At 46.5% G+C, this 21,213-nt stretch overlaps 1 protein-coding gene across 2 annotated transcripts; it reads right to left on the bottom strand.

Moving 5' to 3' along the window:
- Positions 1 to 1,159: 1,159 nt before the first annotated feature.
- On the bottom strand, positions 1,160 to 19,470 carry Slc7a9 (solute carrier family 7 member 9). Of its 2 annotated transcripts, none has more exons than XM_031384280.1 (13): positions 19,426 to 19,470; positions 18,677 to 18,804; positions 16,190 to 16,337; positions 15,132 to 15,374; positions 14,604 to 14,729; positions 14,112 to 14,211; positions 12,995 to 13,039; positions 12,363 to 12,486; positions 11,442 to 11,545; positions 6,790 to 6,886; positions 5,819 to 5,968; positions 3,205 to 3,379; positions 1,160 to 1,360 (listed from the first exon to the last, which is right to left on the bottom strand). In XM_031384280.1, exons 2-13 carry the CDS (start codon positions 18,761 to 18,763, stop codon positions 1,296 to 1,298), a joined length of 1,464 nt encoding a protein of 487 aa, XP_031240140.1. In that variant the 5' UTR covers positions 18,764 to 18,804; positions 19,426 to 19,470; the 3' UTR covers positions 1,160 to 1,295. The 2 variants fall into 2 exon arrangements, with proteins under 2 accessions (XP_031240140.1, XP_031240141.1); XM_031384281.1 differs by lacking the exon at positions 19,426 to 19,470 and adding an exon at positions 19,149 to 19,391 and having other exon boundaries at positions 1,192 to 1,360.
- Positions 19,471 to 21,213: the final 1,743 nt, after the last annotated feature.

The following is a 21,213-nucleotide window of genomic DNA, read 5'->3' as shown; positions in this document are numbered from 1 at the left end:
GGATATCCTTTTTGTCAGAGTGGCCATAATGCAAAGTGGCTCTTGAGACAGCAGAAAGTATGGTATCTTTCTGGAACAATTTAACTGTGAGGCTGGGCATGGTCAGTGTCCATTTGTACAGATGCAGGTCCACCCAGCTGGTGGAGAGCTGTAGTGGTACTGAACACTAAGTGCAAGTGGCAGGCTGTCCCAGAAGACCCAACGAAATGGGACACAGCTCTGTTTACACCACTTTTTTCAGGTGGTCAGATTTTCCAATACTTAAACCTCTGAGCAATAAATATCTTGTAGCACATGGGAGGCTGGCTATGCAAACATCAGCTATTGCTTTTCTGTATTATATTAAACTGTACTGGTTGAAGTAAATTTCTGAAATATGACATGGAAATACTTGAGTTTGTGCTCTAGAATTGCTCACACATGATATGAGCATCTTTGCGGTGGATTATCAATAAAGCTCCAGTATAATGTTGTTCACAGTTTTTTGTTCTGTGTTGAATGCAAAGGAACATTCACACTTTCTAAAGAGTAAAATGCCAGCAAAGGTAGCAAGTTACAATCACCAGTGGAGTTGCCTTGGACAGTTTCAAGGGACACAGACCAGCTATGTACAGCACAGGGTAAAAAATGGGAGTGGTGGCACTGTGCTGAGGAAGAGCAGGAGGAAAGCAGGTTTATACCTGCCAGGGATCTCTGAGCAGCCACTTATATGCATGTGACTTGGTTGAGTTTAGGGATTGCCTGTTCTGTTGTCTGCAGTAACAAACACAGAGTCTTGCTTGTGCTAGGTAAGTGCTAAAGCTTGAGCTACCACCAGCTCCCCCTTCATTCAGTTAGGTGTTGTGCCTTGCTAGTTATTATTTAGCACTTCTGCAATGGGCATGCTGTTCTGCAGCCTTCCCTAGCCATCCATCCTGTCAGGTAATGGGTAACGGCTTCTGGTAACTTAGGGGTTTCTGGGTTTTTTGTTTTTGTTTTTGTTTTTGAGACAGGGTCTCAATGTACTCAATGTAGTCCTGGAACTCAGTCTGTAGACTAGGCTGGTCTCTAAGTCACGAGGATTAGAGGCATGTGCCACCACATCCAGCATTCCTGATAATGCCAAAAAAAAAAAAAAACATACCTTACCTCTATTTAAAACCCTTAACTCACAGAATTAGGGATAGCTAAAAATAATGTTAAACAAATATCTGAATACATGTTTCCATTAAGAAAAACACCAGGAAGAAATAACCACAAATAATTGTTTACAAAAATAAATTGATCACAGCTTTGGGCTATGAGTGATAGACCTTTTACTCTGGGTCCTTTTCTGGTGGGACAACTTCCATCAGCATCTGCAGGTGCTTGGTGACCGGCCCTGGAACAGAAGAAGCCAAGGCATAGGTACAGTTAGAGCAGAGTGGCCATGAGGCTTCACTGTTTCCACTCAGTGAAGTGTCATCGGCTAGACCCTCATTACAGGACAACTGAGGTTCAGAGTCAGTCAGAAGTGCCCTAGTCATGCATGGGCTCTTCAGAGGTAAGTGACTTCCTACCAAAGAACTGTGTTCTGTGACTCCATCATATGTATCTGCGGCCAAGCATGGACAAATCTGAAGTAGCCATGACAACATCTTGTTTAAAATACAGATTGTTCATTTTGCTTTAATCACCTTAGACCAATTCATTGTGTTTGTGGTTTGTTTGTTTAAGACAAGGTCTTGCTGTGTAGCCCAGGCTGGCCTCAGTCAAACTCATGATTCTGCTTCAGCTTCCTGATAGTCATGTGATAGTGGTTTGTCATCAGGTCTTAGCAGATGGTACCGTGAGCAGCTTGGTTCTCTAGCTGCAACCTGATGGTGACTGTCCTAAGCTTTCTGCAGGCTTCACTCTCTCTGTGATCCCAGGGAAGGGAAAGATCATACTTTACTTTGGTCAACAGAAAATAAATTTTCCCTCTTGGTTCTTGCATCCCTGTGAGGTAAGTGAGGTACCAGCGTTAACAGCTGAGTTAGCAACGGCAGAGAGTGACACAGCTCAAGCTGAAGGTGGCCATCACCATCTGCAGCTCCACTTGACTCTCGACTGTAAGTCCTTGTCTTAAGTTGCAGGTATGCAACAGGGAAAGACCAGACATTCTACTTAAAAGGTAGGTTTTTCAAAGCCCTGCAGTGGTGGCACATGTCTTTAATCCCAGCACTTTAAAGGTAGAAGCAAGCAGATCTCCATGAGTTCAGTGAGTTCCAGGTCAGCCAGAGCTACACAGAAAAATAAGTAAATAAATAAAGCAAGTTTCTTTTTTTTGTTTCTGTTGAGATGGTCTGTAACCTTCCAACCTCTGTCCAAGTACTGATTCCAAGCTTAGACTGCACAGCTGAAGAGGCAGTTTTTAGTCACAGTCACTCAGTTAACACTAGGTGGCTGTAGTACACAATACCCTGTGCTTGATCCAGGATTAAACTGCACAGTCCAATCCCTGTCCTTAAGGGACACCATACAGTGAGGAGACACGCTGTGGTTCCATCAACATCTACTAATGCTCAGGAGGAGCTTCTTGGGACTGAATCTGCTCTATAGCATAATGCTAAATATAATAGTTAGACTTTAAAAGTAAAGCATAGCCAAGTGACACACACAGTAACCCCAGCACTGGGAAGGATAAGGCAGGAAAACCAAAAGTTGTGATGCCAGCCTAGGCTACGTAGTGAGACGCTGTCTCAAAACACAAAACCTGGTATATTTCAGTCTGTTAGTGTTGTGGAGGACCTTTCCATTTAGAAACAGAGAGCTAATACAACTAGCTTTTTAAAACATTTGCCCAAACAGCTGAGGACCAGGACCACAGAATACAGAGACCTGTGGCCAAGATGTGTGGGGGCCAGGAGGTGGGGGTGGATTCAGGCCTTTGTCCTATACCTGGTTCTGGTTCTAGCTATCACTTTGTGGGGGGAGGTAACTTTGGCCTCAAAATAGCAACAATGGTAAAGGCCATGCTCTGAAAGACCTCATCTGATGAAGCTGCATACATGCTTGTAAACTATACCCTCAGTGTGGTCTTCATGGAAAACCTGTTAGCAGTGAATGTGTATCTGGCAATACACACTGGTGCATTTGCCGCCTCCTTGTAACAGTAATTGATAGGAACAGAGGACAGCAAGGGTGGATCCAGAGGGCGACACTGGGGAACCTGCACTTTCCTTACACCCTCCTGCTGATACTTACTGGAGATTCTCTGGGCCCATCCAAACTTGTAGTAGACAAAAAGGAAGTAAAATATAAGTCCACTCAGTATGAACAACACGCAGTAGAGATATTCCCAGGCCGGTGCACTGATGATTGGAGCCAGAATCAAGAAAATAGATACGAGAATCACAACGATGGGGATGAAGATGGGCACCTGCAAGCAGAGCATCAACACGTGGGCATGGCATGGCTCCTGTTTCCCAAGACAGGGGTGTGGGGAAGCCAGGCACAACTTTGCCCATCATTTCACCTCTCACACCTTTGCCTTGTCTTTACTAGAATGTGAAAAAGCAGATGCTTCATTGGAATTTAAAGAAAGTTTGCACTCTACCAAATTAAAGCTGCCTGTTTTCAACTTCCATATTCCCTCCCTCCCCTCCCTTCACTGCCTCTGTTCCATCAGATTAGAGAAACTGGATGATTAATGCCATGCAGTGTTCAACTCTAGCTCTGTGTGACTTTTTCTCCACATGTTAAGGCTCACTTCCTGCAAACAGGTGGCTGCAGGTGATAAAAAGGAACTCTTTGGCTGGACCGCCATAGGACAGTCTCATCTGACCACCCAAATGCCTTTGAGGAGGAGGGCAGCCTGCTCAGATCTTGGTGGGAGTGTTTACACTCTGAACCCAGGTGCTCTCCACCTTGCTTTGGTCTTCCGACCTTCGGTTGCTTTTACTTGTGATGGGTCTGGGCCTGCTGCACACTAAGGTGGATGTTTCCAAGCTGCCTGTTAGTGGGTTTGATTCTGTTTCTCCTGCAGCTTTGTGAATACAGTTGCTGTTAAATTGGTAAATATGCTTCTTAGATGCTATCTCAGAGCTGTGCTTTCTGGCTTTTATCAATGAGTTTGGGATTTGTTGTTTGTTTTACCTTTGTCTTAAGCAGTGTTTTGAGTTTGGGCACTTATCTGGTAAGCTCACAACCTATTTTCAGTTTATTCATTTGCCTGGTATTTCTCACTCTCCCCCTCCTCTCTCTGTACCTCTCTCCACCTCAAGACAGCAGTCTTCCCTCTCCGCTCCTAAGTGCTGAGATCACAGGAAGACCTCCTGTGCGTCCCTCCATGGGTCTGTTCTTCAAGGTCAGTTTGACTGGACAGCAGACTGACTTGTATCCTTTCCCCTTAGGTAGCATGGCGTTGTCTTCTGGTCCAAGTGTGGTCAAAAGGGTCTGATGCTGCTGTTGTCTTTTTTGTCCCCCCACCCCCAGAAGTGACTTGGGGATAGAGGCAGGAACAAGAAAGAAGTAGATGCACAAGGCATTTTTAAAGTTCCATAATTTGCACCAGAAAACATTTTGTTGCCTGCACTAGCTCTGGCCTTCCCCTCGAAGTGTGTGCTTTTTGCTGTTGGCTGGATAGTGGAGTCCTATATCCAACCACCCTCCCTCCCCAGGGATGTATGGCCTAAGAACTGCCTTTTCCCAGGGATTCTTTTTTACACCTGAGTTTAAAAAAAAAAAAAAAAAAAAAAAAAAAAAAAGCAGTCATTGTTTTCTGCGTGGCTTACTCATTTTCTTTCAGACACTTCTATTTTTGTCTGGTACTTTTTCCCTCTCCTTCCCAGTTCCTGGTCCCTTGCATGCTTCTTTGTCCTTGTACTCCTTAGTGATATTCCTTCATAGTGCTTCCTGATGTGCTTTGATGTTCAGGTGTAAAGTGGCCTCCCTAGGGACTTCCTTCCCTGCTGTGCCCTGATGATCTTCTGTATTTTCTTTCTCCAGCTGCTGTTGTCTTCCATGGTTCTAGAAATGCCTCTGGCCTGGAAAGGAGGCTGTGTGGGGAAATCCTAAGACTCTTGGGGGAGAATGTAGTTACATTGCTCTTTCATTCCCACCCAGTGTGCCCACCCTAGAGCACAATGGGGGCTAAGTAACCAGTACTTCCGTTGTCCCCAGTTGTGGCAGTTGCCCATTTTCTCATGTGCGGATGATGCTAGCTGTGAGATTTTCCCCTTGGGTATTTTATCACTGTCTGTTTTTATGAGGGGGGTTGTGAAGACTAAAAACTTCTACTGCCACCATGATCTTGCCTGCTGGAGATGCTAAATGAACTGGAGATGCTAGATGTGGAGGGTATACAGCTGAGATGTGACTAGACCATCAGACAGCTCTAAGCAACAGAGCACTAAGTTAGCTGAAACCTCCTTACCCTGCCCCTGCCTGCTGCAGCCCTCCTTTTGCCTACATCTTTCTTTGATTGGTGCTTATCTATTTCCAGAAGCATAAAGTAACATGGTTGTTCTTCCTACTTCCTCATGGGTATGTAGGCATGTATCAGCCTGTGGGCATGGAAGGACTGAAGCACACCCTACATACACAGGCTTGGAGCAGAACCAATTTCAAAGTCCTCATCAGTATGTTAGCATGTTGGCGAGGCCAGGGCCTGTCAGAACTGTGTACAGGTGGGATGCGGGTACTCTCTACAGCTTAATGAGTGAGTGCCCTAGTGACTTCGTGGATCATAAGCATCGTTTGAAATGAGGCGGAGATGCTCAACAGCAGAGCAATCAGGATGAGGAACATTAGAAATGGCTGCCTTCCAATTCTTTCCAGAAACCAAAGCTGCTCTGACAGTGAGCAGAAACTGACTTACCTTGATGGGCCTCTCTAGGTCTTTCCTTGTGAATCTCATCACAACGAGTCCTAGGATTGTCATACCATAAAACAGCCATGCAGCAAAACTGAAATAATTGACTAAGGAGTTGATGTCCCCAGGAATGATGTAAATGATGGCTATTATACCCTAGTAGGAAGAAGAGTCATGTTTTAGGTCCCCAGTGCACACAGACATTGTCTCTGTCTCCCAGCAGGCTGGCTCAGCCTGGCCCACTGTGGTACCTGTTCTCAACGCTCCACTGAAAGAACTTGGACATGCTTGAGTCTGTGAAGTTGTGCCCCTGGTTATGTGTGCTCTTACATGCGTACACAAATAGTCTTGCTCTAAAATAATCCAGGCTGACCTGAAACTTGTGATCTTCCTGCCTCAGCCTCCTGAGTGCTGGGTGTAGACCACCATCTCTGACTTAAAGTCATGATTTGAAGCAAGAAAAAAACAATACATACACACACATACACACACACACACACACACACACACACACACACACACTTTGTACACCAGCTTTATAAGGATGACTTTAACAGGGAAGTTTTTACTATGATGACTGCATTTGTGGCCTGCTCCTACTCCTGACACCCCAGCCTCTGGGGATGTTTACTCATCTTCAGAGTAAGTGGGGTAGTGGACATGAGTGGAGTTAGTGTCCTGGCCATGAGCCAGACCTACCTATCCCCAAGATACCACAGCCATGGGGGATGATCCAGATTAACAGTGGAGGTCAGAGGCTGTTAGCAACCACCATGAAGAGCCTTATTCCCTTCCCTGAAGCAGTAGACCTTCCTGTTATTTGCCTCAGAACAGATGAACCCATTCATATAAGGAGCAGGCACAGAAACTTGAAGGATTCTGGGTTGTGTCTAGGAATAAGGGAGCTTGACCCTCTCAGAAAGCCTGGGTTCAGCAGCACAGCTGCTTTCTGCTGCTGTCGCAGGTGCCATACTTACATAAAATATGAGGGCAGGGGCTGGCGTGAGGCGTTTGACACTGATGTAGGAGAGAACTTTAAGCATGTGGCCTTCCCGGCCTGCCACGTAGATGAGCCTGAAAGAACAATGCAGGGAACAAAGAGGACATCTCTGAGGTTGCCAGCCAGACCGTCTGGTGGTAGAGTGTCCTCTGGAAGGGGCTGGAGGGTGAGCATGTGTGAAGGTTAGCTGCACCTGTGAGGAACTCAGCCAGCATCTTGGTACCAGGGAAGTCATTTGGACAGGGGCGGGGAGGTGTGGTTTGTGAGTAGATACCTGCTCAACTCCCAAGACTTATGCAAGAAAAAGAATGTAAAAACTAGACCAGGCTGTAGAGCTTGGGGCATAATTGCCTTTGACTCTAGTTCAAGATCTGACACCTTTGGCATGTACACACACTCTCAGTAAGTCAAAGGAGGGCTGTAGAAATGGCTCAGTAGTTAAAGATGCACACCACTCTTGCAGAGGACCCAACTGCTTGTAACTGCAGCTTCAGGGGACTCGGAAGCCTCCTGTATCTATGGGTGTTCCACTCACATGCACATGCTGACACACAGACGGAATTGAGCATAAAAATCTAAAAATATATTTCAAGTGTTGATGTCAAAAAAGACCACAATTTCTAGCTACAGTTTAGTAAAATTACACAGGCCAAAGATATCTACCTAAAACTCTTTGGCAGCAGCTTTGAAATATAATCATAACTTAGGAAGAGGTACTGTCTATATAAGGACATATGCTTCATTAAGTCTTGATAAGAGAAATGTGTACAACATAATTTTCTTAATGTTGTAAGCAACTAAGAAAATAAGCCAAGTTTTATTTAATATACTAGTCTTTTTTTCTCTATTGTTCTAAGGATGAAATCAAGACTTTGCATGCGCTGAGCACAGGCTCTGCCACTGAGCCACATCCTAACCAATACTGCTACTTTAACTTCAAAAAATAGGTTCAACTTTTCCTTTCCAAATACATATTTGGAGCTCTACAATCTAAATAAACTTGTAGAGTTTCTATTAACAAAAAATCAAAAATCAAGTTATGAGTTTGCAATTCTTATTCCTAGAAATTTACCCAAGATGAAAATATGCTCCACATAAAAATTACATGCATGTAAAATACAAAGATGAATGTTTATAACAACATTATGCTTAACTGTCAAAAATAGAAATAACCCAAAGGTTCAAACTAGTGATAAGCAAATTGTTTACCATAAAATGGAATACTACTCAGTAAGGAAAAGGAAAACTCTGATACACTATAATTTGGATGAACTTAGAGCATGCTATTTTGTAAGAGTCAGTTACAAACATCATTTAGATATAAGATCAAGCAAGCACAGTTATGGAGGCAGGAAGCAGATCTGCCCATGGTTAGAGACAGAGTAACAAAAATATAAAAACTTGTATAGGGCTCAAACTGAAGAACAGAACTCGTGAGCTGCAGGCAAAGTAGCAGTAACTGAGATGGAGACAACTCCAAGTTTGTCCTACTAGAATGGAAACTTTGGGATCACATATAAGCAGTTCCTGAAGCTTAAAAAGCACTCCGAGACAGACCACTGCCCTAAAGAGGAGATGCTGGAGGCCTTGGCTGACAAACTCAAACTGACCAAAGGACGCATTAGGATTTAGTTCTCCAAGAAAAAGCATGAGATAAAGTTCAGTGGTCTAAAGGCCCACAATAATTGGAAAACATACAGTTACCACTCAATACCAAGAGGGACCACCAGGCAGAACCCAGAGGAGCCTCTCAAAATGACCCTGGACACTCTGATGCTTCAGAAGCCTTGAAGACACATTCTTCTGGGTACCAAAGCAGAGTTGGCATGTCACAGGATTTTCTGACTCCCTAGAGTAGGCTCTTTTTGTTTGTTTTTTAAACTTCCTTGTTGGGGCATGGGGTTGTGATTTATGTGTATTGAAGGTACATTAATAATAAAGCTTGCATTCATAGAAACAAAACCCAACTCTCTGAGAAGTGTTGGATATATTTTAGAACTGAGTTATAGATGATTGCTTGCATGACTTTATATTTACAAGAGGTAATGTCAAAACTGCATCTGTAAACTAGGTGTGGTGGTGTGCACCTTTAATCCTAGCACTGGGGAGGCAGAGGCAGGCAGATCTCTGTGAGTTTGAGACTAGCCTGGTCAAGGCTGGCTAGGTAGCTAGCTAGACTAGACAGCTAGCTAGACTAGTAGTCCAGCTAGCTAGAGTCTCAGGATATTCATATCTATATACACTACCAAAAAACTATTGGAAAAAGACATTTAAAGACTGGATGTCACAATAGCATGAAAAAAAATGCAATGCTTTTGAATAAACATGTCAAAAGATGTTCAAAAACTTAAAAAAAAAAAAAAAAAAACCTTTGGGAAAATCACAGTTTATGCCCTTGAGTTACAAAGACTGAATGATCACAAGATGCCAGTGAACCAAGGCCAGAAAGAATGTCTCAGAATGAAGTCACTAAATGCACAAGACAAAACTGTATTGTATATATTCAATAAAATGTATACTGAACGAGGCTCCTGTGTAACAGTGAATCCAGCAAAGTACCAGCAGATTTCTCAGCAGGAGGAGGGGCTGCTGAGACTGCTCAGTGGGAAAAGGCCCTGCCAAGCCTGTCAGTCAGTGTGCCTGGGAACCCATATGATGGAGAGAACTAACTCCCATATGTTGTCCTCTGACCATACCACACACAGACACACATGACATGTGGGCACCCATACTCAATGCACACAGATGTCATTTTTTATAAAGCTAGGAGGACTTGGAATGAGGCCTTTCAGGTACTGAAAGATGGCTGTCAACCCACACCACTGCACCCAGCAAAGGTACTATCATAATAGAAGACAGAAAGAAGAAATCTTTCTACTACAGGTTAAAGGGACTGAGCCAACTCTATGAAAGATACTTGAAGGAATCTTTCAGACTGATGGGAGAGATGACTGCACCCATGAGGCTACAGGAAAGGACAATCCATGCTAGAATAATCAGAAGACTGGATGGAAACCAAGCTAGCAGATTGAATCCAAAAGGAGGACTCATGCCGGGTATGATGCCACATACCTCTAACTCAGGAGGCAGAGGCAGGTGGTGTGGGTTCAAGCCCAGCCTGGTATGTATAGTCAGTGCCAGGACAGCTAGGGCAATGTAGGAAAACCCTATCTCAATAAATTTTAAAGAAGCAGGAATCATCTTTCTGTAGGCTCCGAGAAATGCATCTAATCTTAAAAGGCAGGAAAAGGTATGGGAAATAAGCAGGTATTACTGTTCTCAAAGAAGATACTAAGGAAGCCCATAAGTCAACAGCAAGGAAAATAAATTTCAACAATGCTGGCAAAGATGTGGAGAAAGAGGAACCCTTATTATCAGTGGGATTGTGAACTGGGATAGTCACTGGAAATCTATGTGAGCCTCAGAAAACTCAAACCAGATTTTTCATATAGCCCAGCTTTGATACTCCTGGGTAGATACCTGAGGGACATCTTGGATCCTACTAGAGAGACGTTTTTACATATATGTCTTCTGCTGCTTTGTTGATACATATTTCAAAACTGCAAAGAGTTGGTGTGAAGTGCTCTCACCAGAAAGAACCAGTAAGCGTGGAGGTGCTGGATAGGTTAGTTTGCTCATTCTACAATACATCCAGGCATCAAAACATCACACTGTAGCTCAGAAACGAGCAATTAATTGCTAATTAAAAAACATAATTTACATATAAATACCAAGACCCTAGACTAAAAGTGTTTTCCTTCCCCCTCAACCCCCTTTCCTTCCTTGCTAGGGATGGGACACAGAACCTGGAGAAAGTTGGGGGATATCCCCTATATACACTTAACTATAGCTTTAGCAGAATCATTTTGTAGTGTGTGGACTCACTTTTAACATGTGATATTGAGCGGCACCACTTGGAAGTCTATCCATTCAGAGCACTCCCCTGGGCAAAGACATGTTCCAGAATGTTCCCCACAGGAGTGTTCATAGAAACAACTCATGCTTGACCCATCACTAGAGGCTTAGTTAAAGCATGTGCCTCACAAAGAGAAACAGCACAGCTAGCAGGATCTAGAGAGTGGCAAACTACACCTGCTCACATGACTAGCCCCACAGATGTTCAGGGCTCTAGAGAATTGAGCTGTGACAGACAGATTAACAGCTTGCAAGCCTATAGCCATTGACATCTGTCCATTTATACGAAAGCCTGTCAATTCCTGGGCAAGTCTGTGTAGATAGTAACATGACAGAATGTTCAGGAAGAACATCTGGGGAGGAAAATGCAGTGTAGAAAGTGCCAAATGGAAGCCAAATCTTGTTCACCTACTGACCCTTCCCTCTGCCTTGTCCTAAAGTGGCAAGGTTCCCTAGTTTAGACCCTGGGACTGGCTAAGTGCACAAGTTATGCCCAATTCCATCCAGCAAGGCTGTCACCCCTTCTGGGCTACTTTACTTTGAGGATCAAGCTACATTCCTTGTCTAGACTTCAGAGTTTGTTGACATGCACCCAGCGTGCTCTGGGTTCAGCCCTGATCTGGGGTTTAATCTAGCAGAACTTTAAGGATGTAGAGGGGCCCCTCATTGACTTTGTTTTCCCCTGAAAGTGTGGCAAGGAGGGGGGTACCCTACCTGCCCGCTGTAAAGCAGGTCCCGTTAGCAGCACCGATGGTTGAAAATGCCACAAAAAGTGGGACTACCCAAGATGCTGGATAGAGAACTCGGTCTCCGAAGGTCTGCAGAAAAGCAGAGTACCATCCTGAGGGATTTCACTGGGCACCCATAGCCCCATGTCATTTCATTGCACACAGCCTCTGGGGCCCTCTACTAGAGAAAAGGAAGAAGCCTTCAGAGCAGCCCAGTCTGCTGGTGACAGGACCCTTGCCCACCACTCTGGTGGCATTTCTGTCAGTCACCTTACTCTTCTGACCCTCACTTGTTGGTCCTACTTCTCACCTCAGTTTCCTAGCGCCACCTTACCTCCCTGGACATACCTCACCTTACTTCTTGGTCCTAGCTCACCTTAATTACCTCACTCCTGACCCCACCTCACCTTAATTAACCTCACTTCCTGGCCCCACCTCACCTTAATTACCCCACTTCCTGGACCTGCTTCACCTTAATTACCCCACTTCCTGGACCTGCTTCACCTTAATCACCTCACTTCCTAGCATCTGTCTTGTTTAATTTACTTTGTTGATCCCCTCACCAGGCATGACCTTGTTTTAACTGCCTGTTTCAGGGTTCATGGGCTTTTCTACATCCTTAGGTTCCCTGGTACCCTTACTCAGCGTAGGTCCCACAACCCATTCATTACTAAAGTCACCTCCTCTCACTCATGGCACTCTTCTTCCTTCTTCCTCTGAGGACTCCAGCCCAGGGTCCTTCAGCCATTGCTACATGCAGCTGGGAGAGAGGCTGAGGACCCAGGAGCCACAGCCTGCTACAAGTTGACAATTTTACCCACTGCCTTTGGCCCCCAGCCTAGATGTGTGCCCAGTTCATCTGCTCTGAGTCTCCCTCCTTCCAAAGATCACTGTACCAGCAACTTACTACAGCCACAGCCTGGGACTGCAAGAGCTCCGTTGGGGTCATCACTGTGAAGTAGGCAATATTCATGAGGATGTAGCATACAGTCACCAGAGGAATCCCAATGATAATGGCCATGGGCAGGTTTCTGAGAGGAACAAAGACACAGGCACCCAGAGTCACACCAGAGCATCATGTGAAACTGGTACTATTGAGATTTTCATCTGGTCTTATTTCCTCCCTCCTCTCCTCTCTGCTTCTATTCCACAGGAGTCCCAAAAGAGACGAGACATTTTCAAAGGATATTCCAGGGCAGGAGAATTGAATGGCTTAAAGCAGAAATAAAGTCAATGTTCTTCCTTCCTATTACCAACCATGTCACTGTCCAACAGAGACAGACTAATGGGATAATGACCACATAGGGTACTGCTGTTTAGTCAGTGACAGGGCATACCATAGCCCAGTGGTAGAACACTTGCCCAGAATGATCAAGGCCCTGGGTTCCATGCCCACAGGCATGGGGAGCAGGAATCGACTGAGTGGAAGAGGCTCGTGGAATAACGGAACAGTGGAAAGAGGCAGCAGCTCCACTTTCTGCCCATAGAGGAGAAATATGCTGTGGGAGCATCAGCCCAAGCCCTACACAATGCTCTTACCTGTACGGGTTTCTAAGCTCTTCAGTGATATAGTTGAGTTGGTTCCTAGACAAGGAAAAGGAACAAGGATGACACTATGACATGCTTTGTGACTCTCGGCTAAGTTTGTAGAGCAATGATAAATATTGGCTTATTTTAGGATTTGTACTGTAGGACAGAAAGGCATGGCTCAGCATCAGTGTCTACCTAGAATCCCCCAGTGAGGGACTGGGGACGTGGCTCAGTGGTAGAGCCCCTGCCTAGAATCCCCCAGTGAGAGGCTGGGGGTATAGCTCAGTGGTAGAGCCCCTGCCTAGGATCCCTCAGTGAGGGGCTGGGGGTATGGCTCAGTGGTAGAGCCCCTGCCTAGAATCCCCCAGTGAGGGGCAGGGGGTGTGGCTCAGCAATAGAATGCTTTCCAAGCATATACAAAGCCCTAGGTTCCATTCTCAACATTAAAAATAGAGCAAAATAAAGCAAGGAGTGCTGAGTGTTGGGGGAAAAAAGGCCAAAAAAGCTTTCCACACCAGTGCAGGGTAACTTCTGCTCCCTATTTCCTGTTGGTGACAGGTCTTCCTTGCAACTGCAAAGAGCTAGCTCTGTCACTGGGTTAAGTCTTTGTTCTCTGTGAAAATCATGTGAATTTCTAAGAATATTCAAGGTACTTTGAAAACCTGGAAAGAGTTTGAAGGAAGGATGAACCCTGTACCAGTGGTTACAGAGGAGGGCCAGCATCACCATGGCCATACTCCCTTGAGGAACACAGCATGGTGCATCTAATGTCTCCTGGACTGCCGGACTGCCGTGCTGGTACTGTTGAAAATCCTTGGGCTTGTCAGGTATTTGGGCAGCCTGTGCTGCCTCTGTTCAGCTCAGATGGTGTTCTCCAGGTAAAGAGTCTACACAAGGCTTCACCAGCTACACTGGGCAGTTGCAGGCTAGGAAAGAGTTAAGGGTCTTGACCCACGATGTCACAGGGACATAGGAAGGTCAGGGTTTGAGCACTTCCTGTAAAAGAACTGTGAATGTGGAGCTAACAGTGCTGCTGTGGCCTGGAAACGGGACATCTTTGCTCTCTATAGCAGCTGAAATCAACGCATTGTAAAGACCCCACTTGGAATGTTTCAGAAGCGCTTACCACCCATCATAGGCCCACAGTCCATTGTAAAATGCCAGGCTGATGGCGCCCACAGAGGTCTGTGCACCCTCAAAAGAATTCTGAAAGTTCTTTACATTTCCTGAAATTAAGCCAGACAGTGAAGCGTGAACGTCAGCTGGCCAGACACCGACATCATTCCCCTCTTACCAGAAAGAAGGCTATGACTTGTGACCCGTTTATTAAAGGAACCAAAATTACGTGTGATAGTATATGTCTGCCATCCCAGCACTGAGGCAGGAGCATCATAAGTTAGAGACAAGCCTGGGCTATATGGTAAGTTCCTGTATCATTAATCAATCAGTCAATCAATCAATCAGTCAATCAAACAATCAATCCATCAATCCATCAATGCCAACAAGCAAGTGCAAATATATAAACCATAAAACACACATGCTAGTAGGCAAGACTGTTCCAGGAGACAAGAAGTCACATGCCGGGTGGAGCCTGCTGTCCCATCCTGCCACACCTCACCTTGGGCCAGGAAGACCAGTCCGCTGATGATGATGATGGCCACGATCACCATCTTGGCTGCCGTGAAGACATTCTGGACATAGCTGCCAAGCCGCACGCTCAGCGCATTCACTGTAGTGATAAGCACTGGAAGGCCCGAGTCGGGTAACAGTCTGTATTCATGGGTTTCCCAAGATCCTGGACATCCCTTCTTTTCTATTCCCCTCCCCTTTCCTACCCTCAGTGAAAGGAGTAGAACTGAATAAACTAGCTTTAACAACTTTAAGACACACCAATGTTGACCCTTGAAATCTCAGATTGTGAAGAACTAGCCAGGCCCTGAACAAGAAAAGCCCATGATAGCTCCCTTCCTGCCTGGGAGTTGCCCAACACCTGCTGCGATAGCCAACCAGGGCCTGCTTCAGCAGACCCTGCAGGCCTGTTGTGCTGAGGAAGGAAGAGACAAGACTACAGTCCCAAGACATCAACAATTCAGGCCTTTCCTACCTTTCCTTCCCTCCATCCCTCCCAACCCCTGCTGGTACTCACAGATGGCAGCAGCAGCCAGGACTTTCACTACCACAGCAGGAGGCTTGCAGCCTGAGTAAAAGGCTGCACACACATACTCGGAAAAGCTGAGGCAGATGATGGCGAAGGATGAGGGCTTCATGACGATCAGGCTGGTCCAGGAGAAGAGGTAGGCAGGTATGGGGCCAAAGGCCTCCATCAGATAGGGGTACTCACCCCCTGACTTGGTGATCATTGTGCCAAGCTCTGCAAAGCACAGGGCACCTGGAACACAGAAGGGAGCCCCCACCTTATGAGGTTCCATCCTATTCCACAGAGCTTCCTCCTCTGGGGATTCACATTCTAAACAGCCCAGGTCTGGCTGCTGGATCTTTAACTGCAGTCAGATTCACCCTTATCTACCACGTGCCCACTGCAAGGAACTCAGCTGGGCATGGTGGTGCCAGCCTATAATCCCAACACTTAGGACCTTTTCTAAGGAGCCCTACTCCTCACACCCTCTACCTGGGGAAGGTCGAATAGTCCTCAGCAGACCCACAAATTCAATCCCCACCCCAGCAAGTACCTGGGATTCCTGGAATGCTTCTCTATGCAAAGGAGGTATCCCAGTACTTTAAAGTCTAGCCATTGAAACTTCACCCACTCTCCAAAGGTCCATATGTAACCCCGGTTCACCCTGAGTAAAGTGTATGTGTACAAGCCCACCCAGAATAAAGGTATGCACACAAGCTAAGATTCTCTGAGAACATTGCATTGATGATTGTCAGAGAAGGTCTTTGTCTAAAGGAACTGTAACACTAAGATCCTCTGAGAACACACACACACACACACACACACAGCCCAGATGAGGATCCTGCAGAACCCTACCCATTCCAAGCTCTGCTTCATCCTTCCAGCCTGGTGTGCAGCATTGTCTAAACACCTTGAGAGGAAGGATGCTGAACCTCAGATCCACAGCTCCACCCCGCAATATGCATACCACAGTTTGAGACCAGCCCAGGCTACCAAATGTAACCCTGTGCTTATGTGGCTTGTCTCCACACTCGATGGAGAAGTCACCAGGGAGTCGCCTCTATTACCCAGTGTAGCCAGGATTCCACAGGCTGCCCATATGATGAGACAGGGCCCTACAGACTCTGTGTTGGCCAGCACAGACTTGGGGGAGATGAAGATCCCGGAGCCGATGATGGTGCCCACAATGATACAGATGCCACTGAGAAGACCCACCTGCATGTGCAAGAACAGAATTAACTCTACCAGCCAGGAGTTCAGGGGGCCAGAGGTGACTCCCCCAACCCCACTGTGGCCAGAAGAACCCAAACTAACCCGGGCCCCAGGCATGTCCACACTGTGTCACTGTCACCAGAACATCAGGTCACGTTCCTTACACTGATTCATCATCAGTACTGCCCCATGCTTTGGCTGTACCCTATCACACCCATTTCACGCATAGCTTGATGCCTGCCTTCCATGTAAACACTGATCCAGTCAACGGGCTTCCAGAAAGAAGAGCCTGTGGAAAATGCCTCAGATGGTCAGAACAGAACAGACTTCTTCAGTGGGTGTGATGGCCAGCATTCACAGCACTGAGGAAGCTGAGGCTTGACTTCGAGGTCAGCCTGGACTACATAGTGAGACTCTCAGAGTAGGGGAGTGGGGAGGAAAAGAAAGAAGGAAGAAAAAGAAAAAAGAGAAAGAGGAAAAGAAAAAGAAAGTTTCCCACCATCAAGACAAGACTCAAAGACTGAGTCCTGGCCACATGAACAGTAGGGACCTCCCAGGAGCAGAACAGTGGTGACAGTGACAAAATTCCTGTGGTGACACTTCAGAGGCCTGAGCTTTCTAGGAAAATTTTAGGAAGGTAGCCAGATGGCTCAGGCCTGAAATCCCAACACTTGTGAGGTAGAGGCAGAAGGATCAGGAGTTTGAGGCCATCCTTGGCTATGTAGTGAGTTTGAAGCTTTTCCTACATGAGATCCTGTCTCAAAAAGAAAAAAAAGGAGGGAAAATCTGCACATTTTATTTTGCATAAACTTAATACCAATCAATGAGTCAAAAATTAAGTAAAATTACAAAATAAAATGCTGCTGCAGGCTTCTACTTAATTCCGCTGGCCCATGGAAGGTGCCCAGGGCTCTGCAAACTCAAATGGAGAATCATGAAGAGCAAGATCAGCTTCCATCCACCTTAAGGCTGAGCAAGGCTGCCTGGGCTTCCTTTCCTTCCTCAGCCCCTCCCAGGGTGTGGGCTTGTCTCAGTGCCACTGGAGACCCCAGAACCTTCTCCCAGCAGAGACACTGGTAGCTTCCAAATTGGATATCAGTAGCCATTCAGCATCTGGCTGCCTGAGTGTAGACACCTGGGGTTTTCTTGCTGTGCTGGGTGGCTGCAGGGTCATGGGGTCCCAAGAAGGCACTACTGGGATCAGGACTCCCACTGGCAGAGAAGACAATGTCACTGTCCAGAGCCTGGCTCCTGAGGACAAAGACTCCATGCTGACCCTTGGTTGGGATATATTATCCACCAGCAGGCCACATAGCTTCATGTCATCCCTCTCCAAACCTGCTAGGGAGTGGGATCCAGTGGGTCCCACCCATACTTGAGTCCCCCAGTGTTGCCCTTGAAAGCCATCTGGAGTTCAAAACCTAGCTTGAGCTGCTCTGGAGCCCTGGTTCCTCATCCATGAGCCTAAAAGGCTTCCTGGCCCTTCTTGTTTGGCTCCTGCTCTGCCTACATACCTGGGAAAGGTGCCGAGTGTCGAGCCCAGCTCCAATCCACCTCCGCTCTTACCCTGGAACTCAGCCTCCCCCCCCCAACCCCCCAGCACCTCTGTGCATTCAGCTAGTCCCACCTGTCAGCTCCTCCCCGCTAGCTTGGCTCTCTGGTGCACAGCAGCACAGTAGCTGGAGGCTCAACCATTCCCAGCACCACAGCAGGGACAGATGAGGGCAAGCTGTAGTAAGAGACTGGAGGCCTAGGGGAACCAGCCATCAGAAGCCTCTCTGATCCTTTTTGAAAAGACCATTGGTTTACAGGCTCCCTGTAAGGTTAGATGTCTTGCTGACACAGAGAAACACATACACGGGCTTTAAATATAGATAGATAGATAGATAGATAGATAGATAGATAGATAGATAGATATAAACTTCAAAAGAGTTACTAAATTCACTGGTGGGTGTGCAAGAGACAAGTCCAGATAACTGTTAAATGTACTAAAAATCAGCCAGGGTGTGGAGGGCCAACGCAGCAGTTAAGAGTGACTGCTCTGAGGAACCAAGTTCTATTCCCTGAACCCACATAGTGGCTCACAACCGCTGTGGTTACAGCTCCATGAAGACTTGACACACAGACTATAAAAACAGCAGCAACAACAAAACATCGCCAGGCATGATGCTGGCATGTACTGCTTGTCTGTCATCCCAATTCTTAGGATGCTGAGGCAGAAGACTCTTTAGTTCCAGGCCAGGCAGAGCTACACAGTGAGACCTTGGTTCAGTAAACAAAGGGACCAGTGGGGCCAACACTGCTCAACTCGTTGGCCCACTCCAACCCTGCCAACCCCTCACCTCTTTCTGGAGACTTGTGGTCTTGGGTTCAGTACTGTGGATGGATTTCTCATCCTCTCTCCGTCTCCTCAGGCTTGTCTCCTCCATTGTTGCCCACTGCTAGCTCCAGGGGCAGTCTCTTGAGTCAGCTGGTGCAAACAATATGCAGAGAGGACTGGGGGATGCTCATCAAAGTCTCTCTCAGGCTTGGGTATCTAGGTGGTTGACCAAAAGCAAGGAGCTGCTCCCTCTGAGCAGAGTACAGTCCTCGCTCCCCCCAAGGATACTCTGTTCCACTCCAGGATGAAAGCCAGACACGAATGCTGTCCAAGCCACAGAGCTTGCCACTGCTCTTCCCATTATCTTGTATCCTCCTTCCTGCCCCCAGTACGTTTAAAATATGCTCTACTTTCATGACCCAATGTCACTGCTTTTCAAAACTATAAAGGCAGTATTACATATTATGCATTACATATTACATATTAATGCATACCTGTACTCCCAACACCAGGGTAGTTGAGGTAGAAATAGTAAGTTTTAGGCCAGCCTGGGCAACCTGAGATACATAGAAAGACTCTGTCTTTAAAAAGAAAGAAAGAAAAAAAAGATAAAATAAACCAAGAATTGAAACATACTAAAACATACTAAGGCAAGGATGATTTGCTGGAGTAAACCAGCTCAACATAAAACATACAGAGAGGTGACGGTGGTACCCTGAGTCTAAATCCCTTCTCTGCCTAAGCCCCAGGCTGGACAGCAGCAGGCCTTACCTCTGCCGATGATGCTCACTCTGCTGACCACCACCCAGCCCGCAACTATAGGGCCAAGCCCCATGTCTTGTGCCTAGGCGTGGAAGAAGTGAGAAGGTACAGAGGTCAACAGAGGTAATTATTAAACACCCCCCCCCCCTTTTTTCCTTCTAAGCAACCAAGCCCAGATAGACACTGCCAGACACAGCATAGGAGGATCAGACAAGTCCAACTTCCCCCAGGAACATTTTGCTTTTGTTTATCTGTGCGTAGATCATTTTTGTAAAAAAAAAACAAAAACAAAAACAAACGGATTCCTCTAGATCAGCTACTTCCTGTGAGGAGAAATATCTTCAGAAAGCAGGAACAGAGACTGCTCATAGCGCTGGTGAATCACCGCAATAAACTTTGGAGCCAGCCATTTACGGTCTCACTGGGCTGGCTGAAAGTGCTGAATCTGTAACTTCCTTTCCCAGTTTTGCTACCTCCCAGGATTTCCTTCAGGGAATCCTGGTGCCCTAGAGGGAGCGGGCAGGAGGTTGGGTGAAGCCTTCCCTCCTGTCAAAGAAAGGACAGCTCAAACAGGGTGCTCCATTTCACCTGGACTCCAGCCAAGTGCCCTCAGGTTCCTATCACATGCTGTTCAAGGAACCCAGGACTTGATCGTTGGACCATGGAGGGGAAAAGGAACATAAACAGTCGTCCTTTGATCTTCACTTCTCTATGGGGAAACTGTGGGCTCTATAGATAGGATCCAATCCTGTATCTCCGATCTGAGTGGGAGGAGCCAGAGGTTCCCTGGCTGGGCTCAGTGGAGGTCTTCGCTACTGGTCCCACAGGCCTCAACCACCCATTTTTCTCAGGCCAGCATGAGCTGAAACTGTAGCTGAGACTTATCAGATGGGCAGGAACCAGCAAGTCTCTCTCTCTCTCTCTCTCTCTCTCCCCAAAGCTCCTCATTTAAATGTAACAGCACCAACTCCTCCATGTTCTTAGGAAGATCTAACAACATCCCTCTAGGGATGACAAGGGATGCTAATTGCCCCAGAGCCAGGGCCCTGAGAAGTGGTATTTAGTTTTGGTTTTACTTTTAAAAGCTGGAAATTTAAGTACCCCAAGCCCCTCCCTTGCCATAGTTATCTGAACTCTGCCTGCTAGCCTGCCCTTGCCTCTCAGAGTTTAACAGTCGAACTTTCTAGTGTGTCTGTGCCTTTCTCTAGACACCCACTGAAATCTGTCTGCTTGCTAGAGACACTATTTACTTGCTGCAGTCTCTGAAGATACCCCTCCTCCATTGTCCTGCCCTCCCCCAGTGCAGTGAATCTTAGACCTTTACACCTCGGAGCCCACCTGCTTTCCCCCTTCTTTTGTGTATAAACTTGAACTCATGCCAGAAGTCAACCTCAACCTTGAGGGTATTTGTGTGGGTGTGTGTTATGCACATGTGTGGAGGTCAGGGGACACTTGTGGCTCATCAGCGAAGGGCTCTTGCCACCAAGCCTGACAACCTGAGTTTGATGAATTTGATCCCTGGGACCCCACTTTGTTTTTGTTGTTGTTGTTGTTGTTTTGTTTTTGAGACAGTGTCTCTTGCTGAGCTGGGGCTTATGGATAAGGCCAAGCCAGCTATTACTGAGTCCCAGTGATCCACCTGCTCTCTGCTTCCTTGGGGAGGGGAATTGAACTTAGCCCCTCATGCCTGAGGGCAAAACACCTATTCTCTGAGTTCCAAATTAGCCTAATTTTCTGTCCTCTAAACCTCCAAGAAAACTGCCCTGGGGTGCAGGGAGGGGGGGCATGAAGAGGAAG

This window comes from Mastomys coucha, unplaced genomic scaffold, assembly GCF_008632895.1.
Source record: "Mastomys coucha isolate ucsf_1 unplaced genomic scaffold, UCSF_Mcou_1 pScaffold21, whole genome shotgun sequence".
Taxonomy (NCBI): Eukaryota; Metazoa; Chordata; class Mammalia; order Rodentia; family Muridae; genus Mastomys; species Mastomys coucha.
This window is presented reverse-complemented; position numbering and strand designations above follow the sequence as displayed.